The sequence below is a fragment of the Mustela putorius genome, unplaced genomic scaffold (assembly GCF_011764305.1).
Source record: "Mustela putorius furo isolate JIRA1106 unplaced genomic scaffold, ASM1176430v1.1 tig00000281_pilon_pilon_pilon, whole genome shotgun sequence".
NCBI lineage: Eukaryota > Metazoa > Chordata > Mammalia > Carnivora > Mustelidae > Mustela > Mustela putorius.
Window position 1 is genome coordinate 18,999,833 of NW_025421343.1, and position 20,448 is coordinate 19,020,280.

Sequence of the window (20,448 nt, forward strand, 5' to 3'; positions counted from 1 at the left end):
AGTTTACTCAGTCTTCCCCAAATATGATCTAAAAGGTCCTTCTCTCTTCCAAAGAAAAACAACTCTAGGGTTTAAGGGTCTTCTCATAAACTCTTCTGAAAACGTTCATGTCTTCAACCGAATGAGATTATCTCTTACGACTTCATTCCACAGTATACTACCCAAATAACTACCTCCTATGCCCTTAAGAAAGCCCCTGGAATCCAGATCCCAACTCACGTACCTGCATTATGGCTCTCTGCTTCTTCTGGGGAGGGTGTGTCTTTGCCCAGCCCCCCAAGGACTCTGTAGACATCAGCATGGACCGCGTCCACACGCACTGCGTAGATCTTTGTGCTGGCATCCAGAGTGCCAGCAGCCACCTAGTCCAACAAACAGAGCTCTGCTCAGTGGAGACATAAAAAGGAACTGCCAAACAGGCAAAACACAGCAAGCTTCATAAAATATTGACTTGCTCTTAAGAAAAAAATGATAAAGATTCCCCAAAGACTGATAGGGAATAAACACTATATAGCAGAAAGATATCGTCTCTGTATTCATCAGTTTAGGAAAGAAGCTAATGAAGTGTCTCACACAAGGAAGGTTCTCATGTATCTGCGGGATTCAATGACCGTGCTGTGCTCAGTATCAGAAATAACCACCATTAATTCAGATGCAAGAGGTGAACAGCCTTCTTACTTTAAAGTTGGTCGGTTCGGTGTCTTTCTGTTTAAGAATCTCTGACATAAAATCAATCAAGTGCAAGCCAAAAGCGTTCTTGGTCGTGATTTTCTGCAAACAGAAAAGGGTGGGAAGGTGGGTCACTGACAGCCAAGGCTCATGTAAATACTGCTCCTCTGACAGAGGAAGCTACGTTCTTACACAGTAACGGCCCACATCTCACCACAGGTATCAATTCCCATAAACACTTGGTGACGCGGCCTAATCCACACAAACTCCTCATTCTCAAGAGCTAGAAAGTGACAGCACACTTCCTGAGTTTTCACCGTGTGTAGACCCTGTTATCAGCACTGCCCACTAAGGGACTCCGTGACCCTGAGAACAAATGAATGCAGCAGGGACTATTCACGTTGTCATTTGACAGAGGCGGACCCTGCAGCAGAGTACTCAGGTGACCTGCCAAGGCTGTAGACCTTGTGAATGACAGAGACTGGATTCCAACAGAGACTGGTTCCAGAACTCACATCATTAACCCCCAAGCAATGCTGCCTCTCTGGATGCTCCCTAGGAGGCAAGCAACCTGCCAGAAAGAGCACCGAAGTCCCACATAGCACAGTAAGAGCCTGTAAGACCGGTATCAGCATTGAGAAGAGTGGCTGGAGAAGGGAAGCACGCAATTACCGTCGGTTGCGCATTCTCCACCGAATCAAGAAGGCTAGACTTCCCTTGTGACCATGCTGCAAAATCTTCACTGATAACCAGCAGATACTCACATTTTCAGTGGACAGTTTGATACAGGTGGAGTAATGTTCTGTAATCTGCGTGTTTGTAAACTTAGGGGTTGTGGCTGAAGTGTCAGTATTCCTAAATGGAAACCCAAACCAAAACACTCTGTTAAGGATCCACGATACTCTAACTTTTCAAAATCCAGACCCCAAACCCCCGCCTCACAGAGGCACCCAGAGCGCACGCACCTGCTGGATGGGGAGGCCAGCAGGCGAGGCGAGTCCGAGCTGAACTGCAGGTCCAGCACTCGCGAGCGCCGCCGCTGCAGCCGCTCCTTCTCGTCGTCATTCTGAGGAAAGTCTTCGAGGACTGGGGTGCCAGGAGTATTGAGAGGGGCCTTCCGGGGCAGGGACATGGAGAACGCCCGTTCTGAAGGTGAGGCGGCACTGTGGGGGTGCCCACGGATTTCTGAAGAAAAGCAACTAATTATGGCTGACAGTGTTGAAAGAGAACCCTTGCTCAGGAAACCTGCCACGGAATATTTCCTGTATCCAGAGTGAGGGTTGGGGACTGTCAAAGGGAGGAAGTTCACTGCCTGTTTCCCACCAAGATCTTTTCTAACTCTAATATTTCTCTATACAGTTTCTTAGTCGGGTGATGGGTTTCTGATGCTTCCTTGCCAAATTGAGGGGTGTGATGAGGTCAAATTAGAGAAAGACAGAATCATTCACTGGATTGAACAACCTAGAGGTTACTGGCGACCTTGACAATAGCAGTTTTCCTAGACTAGCACAGGCAGGAGAAAATCAAATGGGCATAGATTCCAGAGACGAGAACAGAACAAAAAGAACAGACAAGAAATTGGAGACAGCAGATGGAAACAAGGTTTTCAAGGACTTACAGAAAAGGAAGGACAAAATTGGGAGAGAAGCAGTTGAAAGGGAAGTGAGGTTGAGAAATTAACTTTAAGATGGGAAAAATCCCAGTTTGGTAGAAAGAATGAAGCAAAGAGATTTTATTAGCTTCCTATTGCTGCTATAACAAATTGTCACAAAGATAGTGGTTTATACCAACACAAATGTATTCCCTTGCAGTCCTAGAGTCAGTCTAAAATTGAGGTTATCAGCAAGGGCCGTGTTCTTTTTGGAAGCTTTAGGAAAGAATCTCTTTCCCTGCCTTTTTCGGTTTCTAGAGGCTGCCTGCTTCCTTCCTACCATTCTATCCTCTTGTTTGTTTGTTTCTTTCTTTCTGTTTAAAGATTTTATTTATTTATTTGAGAAAGAGAAAGCAGGAACGGGGACAGAGGGAGAAGCAGACTTCCCACCAAGCAGGGAGCCCAATGTAGGGCTTGATCCCAGGACTCTGGGTCATGACCTGAGCCAAAGGCAGACACCTAACGGACTGAGACACCCACGTGCCCTTCCGACCTCTTGCTTCTGTCATCACATAGCCTTCTCTGACGAACTTCCTGCATCCCTCTTATGAGGGCCACTGTGATTGTGCTGGGCCCATCCAGATAATCTAAGATAGTCTCCCCATCTCAAGGTCCTTAACTTAATCATACCTGAAAAGCTCCTTTTACCATGTAAGATACCATAGTCACAGGTTCCAGTCATCTTTGGCAAGGAGGGGGCATTATGCAGAGATCATGTGGAAGGGTAAAGTTGTTGAACACACTCAGGCAGGTAAAGGGGCTGCCTTTCCTGAGATCACTGAAAGCCCATCCACAGCAACAGGAAGGCAGCCAGACAACACAGACACAAAGGCAGGTAGGGGAGCAGGTACAATGGGGTGCCTGTGGATGTTCCTTTTGGATTGTTTTCCTTAGTAAAATAAGAAGCACCTCAAGACCAAAAACTCAATAGCTAAGGGTGAGGGCCAGGGAGGAGGTGCTGGAGTTTCAGGAGAGAAAAGAAGGTAAGGGAAGTCACCTAGGCGCAGGTGAGTGGATGAACAAGGGAATAACCATGACTGCTGGGCAGCTTTAGGGTTCCCTTGAGATCACTGAGTGAGCAGGGGCCAACGCAGAGTAGGCCAAGTTGGAAGTAATCACGGTTGTGATTTTTGTCAAGAAAGTATAAACAGGCCAAAAGAGGGCAAGGAGTTATACGTGTAGGAAAAGGAGTGATGATAGTGATTGACCATTGAATGTAAGCTAAGTAAGGAGGGGAACAAGAACATGAAAAACACGAGGGACAGGGAAAAGCAAAGAATATACATCTGCTGGGTCAAATAACTACTGGAGTTATTGGAATCAGGGAACAAGAAGGAGTGGAAAGATAGGAGTGGTACTGAGAAGTGGGGTGCTTAAAACTGAGATGACAGAGTGGTGCAACTATTGATAATGACAAGGTCTAGGGTGTGACTGTGGTTGTGAGTGGCTACTGCCTATTTTGGTAGCGCAAGAAACAAGATCACTGGGAGAGAGATGAAGGAACTGAGAGACCTTAGGGGAAGAGGTTTCCAGATTTAAGAATCAAAAGGCCTGGCTTCATATCCCAGGTCCAGGGGTGCCTTGCTGGCTCAGTTAAGCATCTGCCTTCAGCTCAGGTCATGATCTCAGTGTCCTGGGATCGAGACCTGCACTGGGCTCCCTGCTTGGCAGGAGGCCTCCTTCTTCCTCTCCCACTCCCCCTGCTTGTGTTCCCTCTCTCACTGTGTCTTTCTGCGTCAAATAAATAAATAAATAAATAAAATCTTTAAAAAAACAAACCAACAAACCCAGGCCCATCACTTACTGGCTGGAGAATTTTTTTTTTTTTTTTTAAAACAGTAAACTCTACACCCAGTGTGGGGCTTGAACTCATGTCTGAGTTCAAGAGTTGCATGCTCTATAGACCAAGCCAGCCAGGTACCCCATTAGCTGGAGGAATTTTAAGCAAGGGGCGCCTGGGTGGCTCAGTCGTTAAGCGTCTGCCTTTGGCTCAGCTTATGATCCTGGGGTTCTAGAATTGAGCCCCATATTGGGCTCCCTGCATGGCAGGAAGTCTGCTTCTCCCCCTTCCACTCCCCCTGCTTGTGTTCACTCTCTCACTGTGTCTCTCTGTCAAATAAATACATAAAATCTTTTAAAAAAAGAAAAGAAATTTTAAGCAAGTAAATGCTCCAAGCATTTGCTTCTTCATCCTCCAAATAGAAATAAGAACATGTGTCTTAGGTGGTTCTAAATTGGTGATATGAAAAACAAAAAAACAAAAACCAAAAAACCCCCAAACCCACAATATAAGACATATTTTATAGGGACACATTAAAAAAACAAAGGGATACAGGGGCACCTGAATGGTTAAGTGTCTGACTTTGGCTCGTGATCTTGGGCGTCCTGGGATTAAGTCCAAGTTGGACTCTGTGCTCAGCAGGGAGTCTGCTTGTCACTCTCCCCCGTCACCATGTCCCTCCCCGACTCATCCTCTGTCTCTCTCATCAACAAAATCTTAAAAAAAAAAAAATAGTGATACACAAAAAACACTACATGTTGCTCATATGGGGGAAGGGAACAGAAGTGGTGTATAGGGATAAAAGGAAATAAAAAAAAATACAATGAGAAGAACTTCACGTGTTCCACTGATAGCTTCCCATAAGCTCAAGAGTATGGCAAACATACTTCTCAGCTGAGGTCAAACAAAAGAAAAAGAAAGAAGAAATGGAAAGGAAGGAGGCGAGAGACATTTTTAGAGACTGAATTAAGAGGACTTGTTACTATCTGGGTCAGGGCCCTTCAAGAGGAGGGGGGCGGAGTTGGACCTTGAGAGGAGACTTAAACAGAAGCAGGAAGCACCTAAGGAGGAACTGGTCTGAGAGGGAAACTCAAGACAGGATCAGAGACATGCTTCAATTCTTGGAATATGCTTTCTCTGATTTCTCTCATTTAGATGGTTACTAAGCTCAGACACTCTACACCTACCTCCTTCCCTCCCACTCATTTTTCAGCCCCCTATGGTCTGGCTACCATCCCCACCACTTTATGAAAACTATCTTGACACTATCACCTACAACCTCCATGTTGCCAAACCCACTGGCGACTTTTCAGGCCTCATCTCTTGAAATTCAGCAGGATCTGAAACAGATGACAACCCCTTCCAGTGCTTCTTGAAACGATCCTAGCTTCTATGACACCACTCTCTTCTGAAAAGAGAGTTTTTAAGCTCTCCCTTCTGTCTAGCTCCTAAATGTTGGTCCTGAGTGTTTTCTCTACAGGGTTTTCTTAGGGTTCTCACCTGTTCCCATGGTTTTATGATCCATATGATGATGTCCGAATGTGTTTCTGAGTTTATGGGCCACTTCCCTGAGCTGTATCACCCTCTGAGTGTCAAACTCTTTTCCAAGTGTTTACTGACCCCTCACCTGTCTCGTGCATAAGTCATTTACCATGTCCAAAATATAACTCTAAATTTTCAAGCCTTTTACCAAGACCAAGGCCCTGCCTACCTCAGCGGCCTCACTCACTGTTTAGTAATGATGTTCTAGTTCTAGCCCAAGCCAGGCTCTTTCCTTCCTGCCTTTCTTTTTGCACTCATTCCTTCTGCCTAGAACGCGTCCCCCAGTGCGCTCTAAGATCTTCCTTGAATCCTCAACCTGAAGGAGCCCTTCCCCTCACTCTGCTGTTCTCAATCACAGCACTCAACCTCATTTGTAATTCTTTGTTTACGGTCTCCTCAACTAGAGTACAAGCTGTCTTCGACTCAAGTCATGATCCCAGAGTCCTAGGATCGAGTCCCACATCGGGCTCCTTGCTCGGTGGGGAGCCTGCTTCTCTCTCTCCTTCTCGCTCCTGCTCTCTCTCACTAGCTCTTTCTCTCTCTCAAATAAATAAAAATCTTTAAAATAATAGATTACAAGCTCCAAAAGACTAGATCTTATCTGTTTTGTTCTTTACAGTATCTCTGCACCTGACAATGGGTTTGGCGTAAAGGGAGAGCTCAGTTGTTCAATGAATGTAAAAATAAGCGCATGCAGGGTGCCTGGGTGGCTCAGTGGGTTAAAGCCTCTGCCTTCGGCTAGGGTCATGATCTCAGGGTCCTGGGATGGAGCCCCGCATCGGGCGCTCTGCTCGGCGGGGAGCCAGCTTCCTCCTCTCTCTCTCTCTCTCTCTGCCTGCCTCTCTGCCCACTTGTGATCTGTCAAACAAATAAAATCTTAAAAAAAAAAAAAAAAAGGCGCATGCGTCTTAAGCATTCAGCAGGAACCACAACTTTTTCATGGTCCTGAACTAACATGCAGCCCAGGGAAGCCACCTGCCAAGGGAGAGACACCCTCCACCGCGTAGGAGCCCACCGGAAAGGTACCAGAGTGGGGATCGCCCCACGCGCGCTCCCGACGCCGACCCAAGCGGCCTGCTGATTGGCGGCCTTCCCGGCTTCCCGCCTCTTCCTCCCCGCGCCTGCCTCCCCCTTTGCCAGGAGCGCAAGGCCAACAACAACGAAGCCGAGAATATCCGTACCTCCGCTCAGCCCCCAGCCGACCCTGCCCGCCCAGAGCACCGTTTCACGCCGACCCCTTCCCGCGGCCCACCCAGCCTCACCTGGGCAGGGAGGTCCCATTTTGCTCGCTTTCTCTGGAGCTGGTTTTAAATCGCGCGCCGAGAAGCCTTAGCGCCGTAACGGCCACGGTGACGTCTGTCGTGGGCGGGGCCAGAAGCGCGCCTGCGCAGGCGCCCCCATCCTCGGCTTGTAAAGGGGCGTTGGCACCTGTGTGGGAGTGCGCTGTATGGAATCGCGGGCTTCCGGCTGTGTTCCTGTGGGTGGACTGTAGGGGTCCATGGATCACGGTCCCTCGCCTTCTTTCGAGAGTCAGATGAGGAACTAAGGATCCTAAGGATCCGGCGTGGAGCAGGACGGGAGAGGGCTCTGCTTTCACGCAATTTACTTTCTAATGGGAGGGAGGGCGGATTTCTAGGAAACAAGGTTAATTTCCCACAGCGACCTGTTCTGTAAGGGCAGCAAAACCCTAAGGGGCTAGAGAGGGATGGATGGGGTGAGAAGGAGCCAACAACACGATGAACGTTCCAGGCAGGCGAAGGACGGGTGCAAAATATTTATGTACATTTTTAAATAAAAGGCCATCATTTTTATTCAGATTCTTGTGAAAAGCTTCCTGGATATCTACCCCCCCCCCCCACACACACACACCTCACCCCCGCATATCCCACCACACAAAAGAAAAGGTTAAAGCGAGAAGTGAGAGGGACATAATTTGCCATCTTTCCATTGTGCTTCATCTGATCCCAAGAATTGTATTTTTCCCAAATTTACTTGAGAGAGAGGGAAGGGAGAGCACAGAGGTAGAGAGAGAAGCAGACTCCCCGCTGAATGGAGCCCCACTCAGGCCTCATCCCAGGAACCCCAGATCCTGACCCCAGGGAAAGGGAGACACACTCAATCGACTGAGCCACCCAAACACCCCCTGCCCAACCAAGAGTTGTATTATGGGAGGAAAGGCCAGGGCAATTCCCCCAAATATCCCTAGAACATCCTATCATTTCTTATGACATGCACAAGGCATTTTATGCAGTGTTTCCCTTGAAGGGTGCTATTGGCATTCAGGGTGAAATAATTTTTGACATGTGGGGCTCTTTGTAGGACACCATTTGTCCACTAAATGCCATCAATGCCTCTCAGTCATTTTGGCAAACAAAAAATACTACCCTTTATAGAAAGCCACTTTTTAAGCCAATTTGCTTTTTTTTTTTTTTAAGATGTTATTTATTCATTTGATAGGCATAGAGGCAGGCAGAGAGAGAGAAGGAAGCAAGCTCCCTGCTGAGCAGAGAGCCCGATGCAGGGCTTGATCCCAGGACCCTGGGATCATGATCTGAGCCGAAGGCAGAGGCTTTAACCCACTGAGCCACCCAGGCGCCCCTAAGCCAATTTGCTTTTGCACAAACTTGTTCTCCCGGTGACCACCGTCAAATCTTTAGTATAAGGCAATGTGGAATAAAGAAAAGAAAGCAGGTTTATAGTGTTTTTCATCTCAGTGAAAGATTCTACCAGCCACCCAGGAACCCAAATCAGCACCCAGGGGCCATCCTGGATGTCTCACTCTCCACACGCAATCAATTGTTGAGCTCTTTCACTTCCAAAGAATCTCAAACCTGTGTCTCTTTTTCACCCATATTACCTTCTTGCTGGTCTGCAGCAGCCCTACACCAGCTCTGACTCCCTTCTCATTGGACCCTAATGAGTGGTTGCTAAGTACCAATCTAACCTATTCCTTCCCAAAGTCTCAAACCATTCAAAAGTTCCATTGCTCTGGGAGCTTCTAAAGTGATCTAGGAGACCCTGTGGGGTCTGGGCCCTACAGCCTCTCTGGCCTCCTCTTGCACCTTGCCTCCCCTTGCTCCCTGAACTCTGGTCACTTGGGCCTTCTTTCAGACTCACTTTCATCCTGCCTACTCCCACCACAGGCCTTTGCACATCCTCTCCTCATCCTCATCTTCATCCAGTTGGCTGCCATCACGTTTCAGCTCACATCACTTCCTCAAGGAGGCCTTCCCTGATACACTCAAGTGTCCTTACTGGAGGTTTTAGTGGAACTTGCCACCGTTGAAATTTTACATCCACTGGGATGACTATTTGATGATTACTCCTCCATAGACTGTCTGCTCCATGAGGATGGAGCCATGGTTTGCTCGCCATTGTTTCCCCAGGGCCTGGTGCTAGCCCTGGACACAGTAAGTACTTGAATACGTATTGAATGAGTTTAGTTGGAAGACAAGTTTAAATCCTGGGTTGGGCATTTGAACCTCTCTGGGCTTCACTTTCTTCTCCGTTTATAAAACAGTCATGATAATACTCCTTCACTGGGCTTTATGAGGAATTGGGTAACAGATTAAACTCTTGTGGGCACAAAGGCTCAGTGCATGCTGGGGTTGCCATCATCTCACTCATCTTCTCTGTGCTGAGTGCATTTGAGGAGAGTGGCAACAGCTTGTGATCCTCTGGGCACCGACGAGGAGCAGTGTGGGTTGGGAGAGTGGCCAGTGGCACTGAATCAGAAGGCTTGGAACACCCGGCAGAGGATGAGGCTGTTCTGGGATTATAATGGAGCCCCCTGAGCTGGCTGCCTAGGGTTCCCTGTGCTGGGACAAAGCCAGCTCCACCCCCTGCAGACGGTTCATTCTCCACCACTCACTCTGAATGCTCTCTTTGTTTTTGGGGGGAGGGGGTTAGTTCTGCAGAGGGTGCCAAAAAATTGAATGATTTATCAGTGGTATCAGTGGTATGCAGAACTCAATTCCTCTGTCTGGACAAAACTAAAGCAGTGGGTCCCTCCCCCACTCCTTGTCTGCCAGAAAAGCAATACTGGGGCCAATCCTCTTCCCCATTTCACTCCTCACCAAGATTCTACTTCCCCCAAACGAATGGCAAACAGCTTTAGTTTAGGTGACGAGCAATACTGTTATCAGTCGGCTACCTGAACAAACTTTTGGCTTCGGATTTTCCCTGATCTCCCAGCCTGCAGCTGGCTTATATCATAATGTAGTTCACGATATAAACCATCAAGCCACTGGGGGCCAACAGGCATGTAGTTCAAATGGCTTTACATTCATTTTGGCCTCTGAGCAAATGCCTTTAATTTTTGTATGTGATACGAAATTCCTGACCTAAACACTGGGCTACGGACCAACAATTTCTGTCTTCTAGAATTTCTAAACGGCATACCGCCCTTGATCTTAAAATTAGTATAACACTTTTCGCTTTTCAAAGCATGTTAACCCCTACATCTTGATATTCCCAAGACCATGCTGGAAGGTTGTGAGAACAGGTACTTTGTTCCGGGCTCTGCCTTTACTAGCTGTGTGACCTTAGAGGAAGTTGTGTGCTGTTTCTGTGCCTCGGCTTCCTCATTGGAAAAGGGGAAGGGACAAAGCACCCACTTCATGGAGTTAGAGTGTGAGGATTAAATGAGTTACCAGATGGGAAGCATTTAGGGCCATTGGCAATGCTCGATGAACGCTAAGTATTCCCATTACTATAACTGCTGTTATATCCTGGGTGCCCGCCAGGAATTGTTTTAGAATAAAGCTCAGCTTCCTAAATAATCTGGAGAAGTTTCTCCTTTCATTGTAAGAGTACTCCCAGAGCACAACAGCTCTGTTCTTTCCATTACTACTTGTTTTTTCTATACTCTCTCTTACACCCTCGGCCCCACCCAAGCTTTGCTGACTGTTCCCTTTGTAGTCTTCTGCCAGCTCCTGTTTTCTTACCTCTTACTACACTAGAAACCACAGAGTGCTAGAACATGATACTGCCCCTCTACTTGACAGATTTATCCTTTCTACAGCATATGCATGTTTTTTTTGTAGCCACTGAGATCTTTTAAATTGGCTGATATTTTGAGAATGAATAACTTAGATGTTCCTTGACATTCTGGATTATTCTTTCCTGGCTCCTGGCTGTGCCACTGGGAAACCTCAGGGCAGACTGGTTCAAGGTGTATTGAGAAATACCAGGATGTACGGCGTGGAGCTATCAGGGTAACAGGAATATCTTGGCAATAGGCACGTGAGAATTCTGATCTTCTGTGGGTGTTATTACATACATTCCAACCAACACACAAAATAGCTTCCTTTATTGATTTGGAATGAAAACACCAGCAAGCTATTTTCTAAACAGAAAGAAAGAATATGGGTGTTTATAAAACATCAAAACCCCACAGGGTGGAACCAACCATCACAGCATCTTGAAAGCAGTACCTGGCAGATATCAGCAGACAACATGGGAATACAACCGTTACTATGCAGTGCGGGGTCTCAAATATTTATCGGCATCAACTCCGGGGACATAAATTTGTCATTTATTTTTGCTGTGAGGAGGGTGTGGATACAACCAAAGCCCACAAGACCAGCATCTAAACCCCCTTGCGACTTGAGTTAAATGTGGGGCCAGGTTCTCCTCCCCAGATCTTCCTGGTATGCAGGGCAGGAACAGCATTGTTATCTCCAAAACAACCAAACAACCACACCTACAACTCTCCGTCACTTTCTTAAGCCTCCACATCAGCATGCCCAGGATTTTGAAAGAAGGGCAAAATCCACCACTCCTATCTCCAGAATCACTAGTGTTAGAGCTGGACTGCTCTACAGTCCCTTCCTGTCCAACCCTGGCAACGAGCCTCGATTGTGATGACCCCACTTTGCAAAACCACAAACAGTTCAAAAAAAAAAAAAATCCCTTTGTCATCTTTGAAAAGAGAATACAGAGGCATTAACAGACTGAGTTGAAAAAGCACAGTTACACGTGGTGGCTAAACCTTCTTTTCATTTGACAAACAAGTGGCTTCCTTTAGAAACAGTTGTCGTTCATCTCAGAAACCGCCCCTCAAAGATTGTCCTCATTAAGGGTTTTACAATGTTGCTTCCAGGCATGAGAAGCTCGTTAGATGCTAGCTATTTTATTAATTTTAGTAAATATGTTATTTCAATTATGAAACAGATCACCATTGACTTAATATGTTTGTGAATCAATGCTAATTGTTTGGATAGTATTGGAGTTTTCTTTCAGGTGCATAAAAACAGCTATATTATGTTCTATTTCATATATTATATGAAAATAGGGCTAAATTGAGAAATGGAAAATAAGCATTCTGGGTATATCTTCAAACACAGAAGGTCTGAAAAATTAGATCCTAACATACGAGAAGTTACCTTCACGGTACTTAGAATAAGATGGAGCGCTATCTGCTCGGAGGTGACTTAAGCCAACAATTCAACAAGGAAACCAGTTTACAAGGAATGTGCTGAGAGTCGCTCACAAAAAGAAATAAGCTGGAATGGAGGTATTCTCTGGTTCTCTTTTTCACTTCCAGTGTTGATACAAAACACAACCTCACAGGCCCTGTCTAGTCTCAACTCTAGCTACAAGATCATCCTGTAACATCCGTTTCCCTGGGCCCTCCTCAGGTCATACTAAAAGTCAGGAGAGGAAAACCTCAGAAGACACACCCTAGATTAGGCCCTACAGGTTGGACCCCATCCTGATGAGCCCTTCAGGTGCTCCTTAAAGTTATCATAGCCACAGGCAAGGTGAAGGTCACACATACCACTGATGCGTCTGGAAAATAAACTCTTCGGCAGCCTGAGGAATCAGAAATACCTTCTCCCCTCTTTTAATGACCTTTACATTAATGTGCCTCTGCCAATGGGGCACAGGGCAGCTTTTTCACTTGGGTCAGAAGGTTGTGGAATTCTTCCACTGCCTGCGAGTGTGCCATGGGGTTTAGCACCAGGTGCTGGAAGAGATTGACGGGCTCGGCACTCCGAAACGTCTTGGGGATCGGGATGGTCAGGGGCAGGAAGGTGTTGCCAATGAGGAAATGGTGGAGGGACCTTTGCTGGAGGCCCCGGCCGAGGAACCAGAGGATGTCCTGCAGCCGCTGGGACAGCATGCTGTGCTGCCAGTCGGTCAGAGGCAGCCGCAGCAGCAGGTGCATGAGGGCTGTTTTGAAGTGGTAAGAGGTAAGGACCGGGCGGGATGCTCCCTGAGGTAAGCTCTGAAGGTCCCGCAGACTTAAGATGATCTGGAGGCACTTGAGGTGACAGGTGTTCTCTGGAGCAAAACGCCCGACCAGCTTCAGGAACAAGTGTTCACAGGCTGCAAAGGACTCGGGCCAGTCCACACTGGTGAGCGGTTCCTGGTCAGGAGCCTGACTCACCAGATAGACCAGGGTGTCTTCCCGTTGGACTCCCAGGACCAGGCGGATGGAGAGAAAGCGGCCTGAGCGGTAGTCCAGCCTGAGCTTGCAGGAGTTGGTGGACGGTGGGAGGCTGAGCTTGAAGTCATACTTGTGGGCCACAAGGGCCCAGGCATTGCCCACCATGTTCCGGAACCACTGTATGGTCTTGCACACGTCCAGGTGGGAGCCCGTGCACAGAGCCACCTTGATGGAGCTGCTGCACTTGCTCAAGATGGCCGAGTGATCCCTGTGGTGGTGCACCAGGCACAGCACGTCCCCCAGAAGCTTCTCGCGCTTGCACACACATTCCGACTCTACGAGCACACAGCCGCAGCGGCAGCCGAGGGCCGGATCCCTCATCTCCAGCACGAACATAGTGCCCTGCGGAGGAATGATGGGTACCAGAATATCAAATTTCTGGGTCTCGTGGAGGGTTCCCCATTTCTCAAAGGCCGCCCCGATGCCCAGGCAGTCCTCCAGCTGTGGCTGAGCCTCCCGGCGGCTGAGCGCCCGACAGGCCTCGATGAGGTCATCCACGAAGCTCTCCACGAACTCACAGGTGCAGGGCAGGTCACGGGTGACATTCTGGACGTAGTGTTTGTAAAAGGAATCCAGGGCCTCCCGCGAGGGGAAGTCAGTGAGCCAGTTGTAGGAGGTGACAGGCACAACACGGACTTCCTCCTCCTCGTCGTCACTGCTGGAATCAAAGGCTGGCTCATGCTGCATGTTCTGTCGCAGGAGCTCAAAGATGAGAAAAAGGCAAAAGAGGCCAGCATTCCACAGGTTTCCCAGCATCCAGCTCAGCGGCCCCTCCTGGCCACTGGCCTGGAATGGCCACCCCATGTCTTTCTTCCCTAGCACTAACTGGTCACTGGAGGTGTCTCCTCTCCAGAAGTTCTCTGCCTTCTGCTTCTGCTCAGCAGCTCGCTTTCTCTCTTCAAACTCTATCTCCAACTGGCGCATCTCCTCGCTCATCCGCTTCTCCAGCTGCCGACTTCTAGCTAGTGTGTCTAGGTCCATCCGGTCACTGACCATCAGGGGGTGGTGAACTACATACATGACTGCCAGGAACACGAGGCTTATCAGAGCCATGGAGGCCTCTGCATCTGGAGAAGTAGGAGGGTGGGAGTCAGTAGTGATCTTCACCATTCATTTGTTTGCCAGTGCATATCCCCCAGCGCCCTGGAACCCCAAATCCTGGAAGTTAACTACTCAGGAGAAACAGAAAGCTCATAGAGCTGGGCTTGGACAGAGCAAGGGTCCGCCCAGGAGGTGGTCTGGGAGAAAGGGAGTCAGTGGGAGATGCCACTCAGTCTTTCTGCTTTCCTTCCACATGGTGTGGGTGGTCTTTAGGCCTCCAAAGTATGGACACAGCACTGTTTTCATTCCTGTGTAGGAGGGGGAGGGGGACCCTCGTGGGAGGGTGGCCTCACCCGACTCATCAGTCCACTATGGACACCAAATGTGCCCTGCTGATCCCAGAGGCTCCCTTCCACGGGCAGAAAGCACTGATCTGCCTGGGCAACACTTTCCTCTTGCCAAGCCCCAAGCCCCAGCTATAGCATCCCATTCCCTCTGTGACTTCACAATCCTCATTCTGTCACCCTCTGTCATCAGACCCCTCGGCCTCTCCTCCCTTGTGCCCAGTAGGGCAACTCCCAGTTGGCGCCAGAGAAGCACAGTGCCACCAGACTGCTCTCCACAGCTTCCCGCTGTGTTCTCTGAGGTCCTAAGGTGGCTGCCGGATGCCCTGTTGATGGGCCAGGCTCAGAGGCAGGCATGGCTCCACCTCTCAGCCCAGGAAAGTTTGCGAAGAACCAGGTGCCCAAAGCCACTTGACAACTGCAGTAGTCGGATCCTCTGCCTCCCCACCCAGCACGAGGACGGAAGCTTCTCGTATTCACCCCACAAGCTACTGGGCTTACCGAGATGATGAAGGACTATGCCCTGTGGGCGCTGAAGGCAGGTGGGGGGACTCTCCTCCCTCTGGAACTTGGCCTTCTAATTCTCACCGACTGCTCCAGGAGCCCTGTTAAAATTTACAAGGTACCTAGCGGCTGTGGCTCAAAGCAGGGTGACCCCCCTACACACACACCATTCATAACTTTCCCAAATTCCACGCCCAGAGAGCTGAACTCTCATCCGCCTGCCCTCCCGGGGGTGTCTCCCGGGACCTGGGGCCAGGTTACTCACCGTCGGTGTTAGCTGGAACACGGTCTTAAAGAGACAGCGCGGCCTGACTGCCCCCGCCTTTTGGCCGGCGCGGTGGGGGCTCCGGGTGCCTCGCCGGGGCCGCCCGAGGGTGTGGCCCCGCTCCCCCGTCCCGGGGGACGCACCATGTTGTCCGAGGGTCAGAGGGTCCGAGGGTCTGCGCGCGGCCCGCCCCGGAGCCCCCCTCCGCGCCGCGCGCCTCCCGGAGGGTTGCAGCCCCGCACCGCGACGCCAGCCGTCCAGGCTCCACCCCGCCCAAGCTCCTCCCAGCCCAAGCCCGCCGAGCGCGCCGCGGGAGCGCCGCCCTGGGGCCCCTAGGGCCCGGGTGGCGGAGGCGCGCCTTTAGTGCGCCGTCCGGGCGCCTGCGGGGTTGTGGCCCCGCACTCGCGGCCGAGGGGGGCTCGCACGCCGCAGCTGCTCGGTCTCTCGGGGGGTGGTGCCAGGGGCAACCGAGGGTACACTTACTGGGAATTTGGAATGCACCGTACTCAAACAGTGACGAGGATGGTGGCATCACTAGGAATTGACCGGGGCATGGGGGCGTCATTCCCAGTCCGGGCTGGTCCTGCGCACAACGGCACAGGAGCTGGGGTGTATTGTCAGCGTCCGTACTGTGCCTTACCCCCAGCCCACGCCCAGACTCAGGTGTCTCTCCCCACCTCCTTCTTATCAAGTGGCTGTCCTGAAAGGCCAGACGGCACGCGAAGACCTGGCTTGAGGCCTTACTTCTCGCTCACTAGCTCCGTAGGAGTAAGAATCCTAAACCTCCAGGGTAGCTCTGCTGATGAGAGGTGGGCGTATACAGGAAAAGTTCATGAAGTGTGGAGACTGGACAAGCCTTACGATCCAGTAAGATAGCTCCACGAAAAGGGTTTCCGGAAAGGATCTTCAGAGTATAACAAAGAGCCCCCAGCCCTCCTGTCCTGTGTCAGCTAACCAAGGAGAAAAGGGGAAGTGCTATCTTTTCATACTTACAAGCTCAAGTTCTTCTGCTGAAAGACAGATTTCAGCCTTTCTTATCCAGTGGCAATGCGCAGGGGGGCCCAAACAACTTGCACAGTGCTTCCAAAAATACTGACTTATTTCACTGTAGGAGGGAGAAAGACTATCTTCTGGCTAGCCATGACTGAAGTTCCAACGTTTTTTTTATTAACTTAGGGACTATTACCGCTAAGCATTTGCAAAATCACGCCATGACAATGAAGTTCTCTTTATTTCTTCGCTTATGACAATGTTGAGATGGAAAAACATATTCCAGAGTGTGCAAATAATGCTGTTGAAACCCATGTGTTTAGGGGCGCCTGGGTGGCTCAGGTGGTTAAGGGTCTGCCTTCAGTCAGGTCATGATCTCCAGATCCTGGAATCCAGCTCTGGGTTGTGTTGCTGGCTCAGCAGGGAGTCTGCTTCTCCCTCTCCTTCTGCCTGTCCCCCTGCTCATGCTTTCGATCTCTCTGTCTCTCTCTTAGATGAATAAATAAAATCCTAAAAAATAATAAGGCCATGCGTTTAAAGGCATGTGTGTTCAAATAAGGGTTTGTTTCAAAAATGATTGGCACATTAAAAGACATTTGCTTGTTTGTGCTCATGAAGTTGGTTACTATAGCAAATAGACTCCAGGCTAGAGAACTATAATCCATGTAAAAATTGCACTTAAATCGGCAAAAAGCCCTCTAGCAGTGAATATTTTTTGGCCTGTTTTTGGTGATTTTTCTGCTTTGGTGTGATGTGAAGCGATATGTTGGCTTAGTAGGATTAAAAGAAAACCAAGTCGTTTGTACACCCTGGCCTTCATGCTATTGGTAATTGTACACAAATGATGTGAGTAAAATGTAGCAGTGGCCACTCATTTTAACAACTGAACTCCTCTGTGGTGGAATTTATCCTTTTCAAGCAAGGAAACATGGTAGTTCCCCCCAGATAACTTTATTTTTATCATTAAATAAGTAAGTACATATGGGGCGTCTGGGTGGCTCAGTGAGTTCTAGCCTTTGCCTTCGGCTCAGGTCATGATCCCAGGGTCCTGGGATCGAGCCCCGAGTTGGGCTCTCTACTAAGCAGGGAGCCTGCTTCCTCCTCTCTCTCTGCCTGCCTCTCTGCCTACTTGTGATCTGTCTGTCAAATAAATAAATAAAATCTTTAAAAAAAATAAGTACATAGAAAGAAAGTACCTGCATAATCTATATACGATACGATTCTTGGCATGTAAGACCTAAAATTTAAGACTGTTAATGTTTACTGGGGCACCTGATTGACCTGGAGGAACTTGCAGCTCTTGGTGTCAGGGTTGTGATTTTGAGCCCCACATTGTGTGCAGGTAGAGATTACTTGAAGAACAACAACAAAAAAAAAAACCTGTGTTTTGGTGAGAACAGTTGCTCAAAGGCTTGAAAACACCGGGAAAAATATCAGTAATATATCTTAAAAACAACTTACATGATTCTGAGTGATTTTCTTTGGCTTGATGAATCAGTAAATGTTACTACTGCTCAGTTGTTGCTGTTTATTCAGGAAGCCAATGCAGAGTTTGCAATTACTGAAGAACTAGACTTTATGCATAGTCTGTATGAGACAACTAGAGGCAAGAATATTTTAAAAGCAGCTGAGAAAACATTAATTCAGTACAACCTGACATGGAATCTGCTAATTTATGTTACTACCAATGGTAATAAAAGTATATGTGAGGGAGAAAAAGGCTTAGATAGGAAATCTACAAAGTTTGTGAAAATTTCAGGTGTTTAAGCCTATGGTTGGTTATTCATTGTATTATTCATTGGCAGATACTTTGTGGAAAATACTTGAATCTGTTATGTATTAATGAACCAATAATGTCAATGGTGAACTTTGTTCATTCTCATGTACTTAAAAATCATCAGTTCTGGGAATTTTCATCAGAAATAGACACTGAGTATCTTGACTTGCCCAACTGTCATCAGTTTTCCATCTTTTTGAGCTTGAGGCTGAGATTAAAATTTTTCTACACAAGAACTGCTTTCAACTACTCTCAGCAAGCACTGAATGACTATGGAAATTAGCTTTTGGTTGTAAACTTGATACTGGGGTTTTTTGGATGGTTTTTTCTGTGTGTGTGTGTGTGTGTGTGTGTGTGTTTTAAGTAGGCTCTGCACCCAACATGGAGCCCCATGTGGGGCTTGAACTTATGACCCAGAGATCAAATCCTGAGCCAAGACCAAGAGTCAGACATTTAACTGACTGAGCCATCCAGGTGGCCCTTGATACTGTTTCTTAATGAAGTCGATGTAAAATTACAAGATAAAATCGTGTTTATATGTAAAATTTATTCTCTGACGAAATCATTTTCACAAACTTTAAATCACAAGTAATATCAAGCTGCTTTTTAAAACTTCCTGTCCTGTCAAAAATAAAACAAGAAGCAAGATATCCATTCCTACATACATTTGAAGCAGATATATTTTCTGAGCTCAGACCACATACAGTTCCAGCAGAGTTTGTCAGATGTCAGCACAAGTGGAAAGAACACCTCCATATTTCAAAATCCATTGAACTGTGTAATCTTTGTCAGTACTATACTGAAAAAACATTTTCAAAGAGGCAATATGTAATAAGTCATTACAGGGCGCCTGGGGGGCTCAGTGGGTTAAAACCTCTGCCTTTGGCTCAGGTCGTGATCTCAGAGTCCTGGGATTGAGCCCCGAATTGGGCTCTCTGCTTGGCAGGGAGCCTGCTTCCTCCTCTCTCTCTGCCTGCTTCTCTGCCTACTTGTGATCTCTGTCTGTCAAATGAATAAATAATATATTAAAAAAAAATAAGTCATTACAGATCAGCACTAACAGTTGGACATTTGCAATTAATTTGGGTGATAGGAAACATTAACCTTGAGCCCTAAGTGACATGTTATTTCCAAAAAATAAAAGAATCCCATTCTTTTCATTAGCAGCTCCATATTACAAATTAATAACTAAATAAACAAACAAATAAAACACACTCAATTATTATTACATCGTGAATTTTGTCAATAAAATTTTGTGGAAATTTATTTTCTCTCATTATGTAAATGCCTACATAATTCTCACTTCTGCCTCTTTGCTGGGAAACACTGAAACATTTGCTCTCTGGCCATTTACAGAAAGAGTTACCAGTCCTTTGTTTCTAAGCAGCAAAATGTGCACATTTCCCCAGAACTTTTGTAAAAATGACACATGCTCATTGGAAAAATGCATATTACATAGGAGGAATAGGAAGAGAAGCTACCCTCATACCCCACTACCCAGAGATAAGTGTTAGAGATTTGGGGAGTAGCTTCAGGACATGGTTTGTGCCAGTATACCCAAAAATGTGCCCCTTGGAGAACTAGTTGCTCAAGCTGACCCTCCACAAACAGATTTGTATAATGTTTCTTGACAACCTTTAAATAAAACTCGTAAACACAGGGCGCCTGGGTGGCTCAGTTGGTTAAGCCTCTGCCTTTGGCTCAGGTCATGATCCCAGGATCCTGCTCAGCAGGGAGCCTGCTTCTCCCTCTCGCTCTGCCACTCCCATGCTTGTGCTCGCTTTCTCAGATAAATAAATAAACAAAATCTTAAAAAAAAAAACCTCTCATAAATACAAAACAAAAATGATCATTGTGAAAAGTTTGGAAAACATTGTAAAGTTAAAAAAAATCAGTTTTTTGGGCGCCTGGGTGGCTCAGTGGGTTAAGCCGCTGCCTTCAGCTCAGGTCATGATCTCAGAGTCCTGGGATCGAGTCCCGCATCGGGCTCTTTGCTCAGCAGAGAGCCTGCTTCCCTCTCTCTCTCTCTCTGCCTGCCTCTCCATCTACTTGTGATTTCTCTCTGTCAAATAAATAAATAAAATCTTAAAAAAAAAAAAAAAATCAGTTTTTTAAAAAATCACCTTTAATCCTGTGGTATTGCCAGTTAGGATCCCCAGGAGGATGTTGTGGCATATTCAAGTTGAGTAACTGAGGAGAGTTTAATTGAAGAACAGAAGAGTTCCAGGGTTTGGGGAAAACTGCAAGGGACATTTACTGTTCCTGGAGCTAGGCCAACAGAGAGCCTATGTGAGGATGAGGGAGGGAGTGATTTGTTACCAAAACTTCAAGACAGTAGCTATGTGGAGAGGATGTCTGATAAGAAAATGTGGTCTTCAGTTGAGAGGATGAAGTCAACCCTGTGGGACACCACAGGAAGAGAGCTGAGTTCT

The 20,448-nt window shown here is 47.6% G+C and overlaps 2 protein-coding genes across 3 annotated transcripts in view; both read right to left on the bottom strand.

The window, feature by feature from the left end:
- Window positions 1-7,050, bottom strand: part of NCAPH (non-SMC condensin I complex subunit H) — a 35,595-nt gene extending 28,545 nt beyond the window's left edge. Inside the window, exons 1-5 of the mRNA XM_045079164.1 lie at window positions 6,905-7,050; window positions 1,635-1,854; window positions 1,434-1,524; window positions 679-771; window positions 224-362 (exon numbers count right to left, since the gene is read on the bottom strand). Of these exons, the coding sequence (XP_044935099.1) occupies window positions 224-362; window positions 679-771; window positions 1,434-1,524; window positions 1,635-1,854; window positions 6,905-6,923 (562 nt within the window). The 5' untranslated portion in view covers window positions 6,924-7,050. The remainder of the gene's footprint in view (window positions 1-223; window positions 363-678; window positions 772-1,433; window positions 1,525-1,634; window positions 1,855-6,904) is intronic.
- Window positions 7,051-10,934: 3,884 nt separating this feature from the next.
- ITPRIPL1 (ITPRIP like 1) lies at window positions 10,935-15,540 on the bottom strand. 2 transcript variants are annotated; one of them, XM_004770926.3, is made up of 3 exons: window positions 15,250-15,540; window positions 14,982-15,085; window positions 10,935-14,162 (listed from the first exon to the last, which is right to left on the bottom strand). In XM_004770926.3, exon 3 carries the CDS (start codon window positions 14,146-14,148, stop codon window positions 12,505-12,507), a length of 1,644 nt encoding a protein of 547 aa, XP_004770983.1. In that variant the 5' UTR covers window positions 14,149-14,162; window positions 14,982-15,085; window positions 15,250-15,540; the 3' UTR covers window positions 10,935-12,504. The 2 variants fall into 2 exon arrangements, with proteins under 2 accessions (XP_004770983.1, XP_004770984.1); XM_004770927.3 differs by lacking the exons at window positions 14,982-15,085; window positions 15,250-15,540 and adding an exon at window positions 14,490-14,936.
- Between the last annotated feature and the right edge of the window lie 4,908 nt (window positions 15,541-20,448).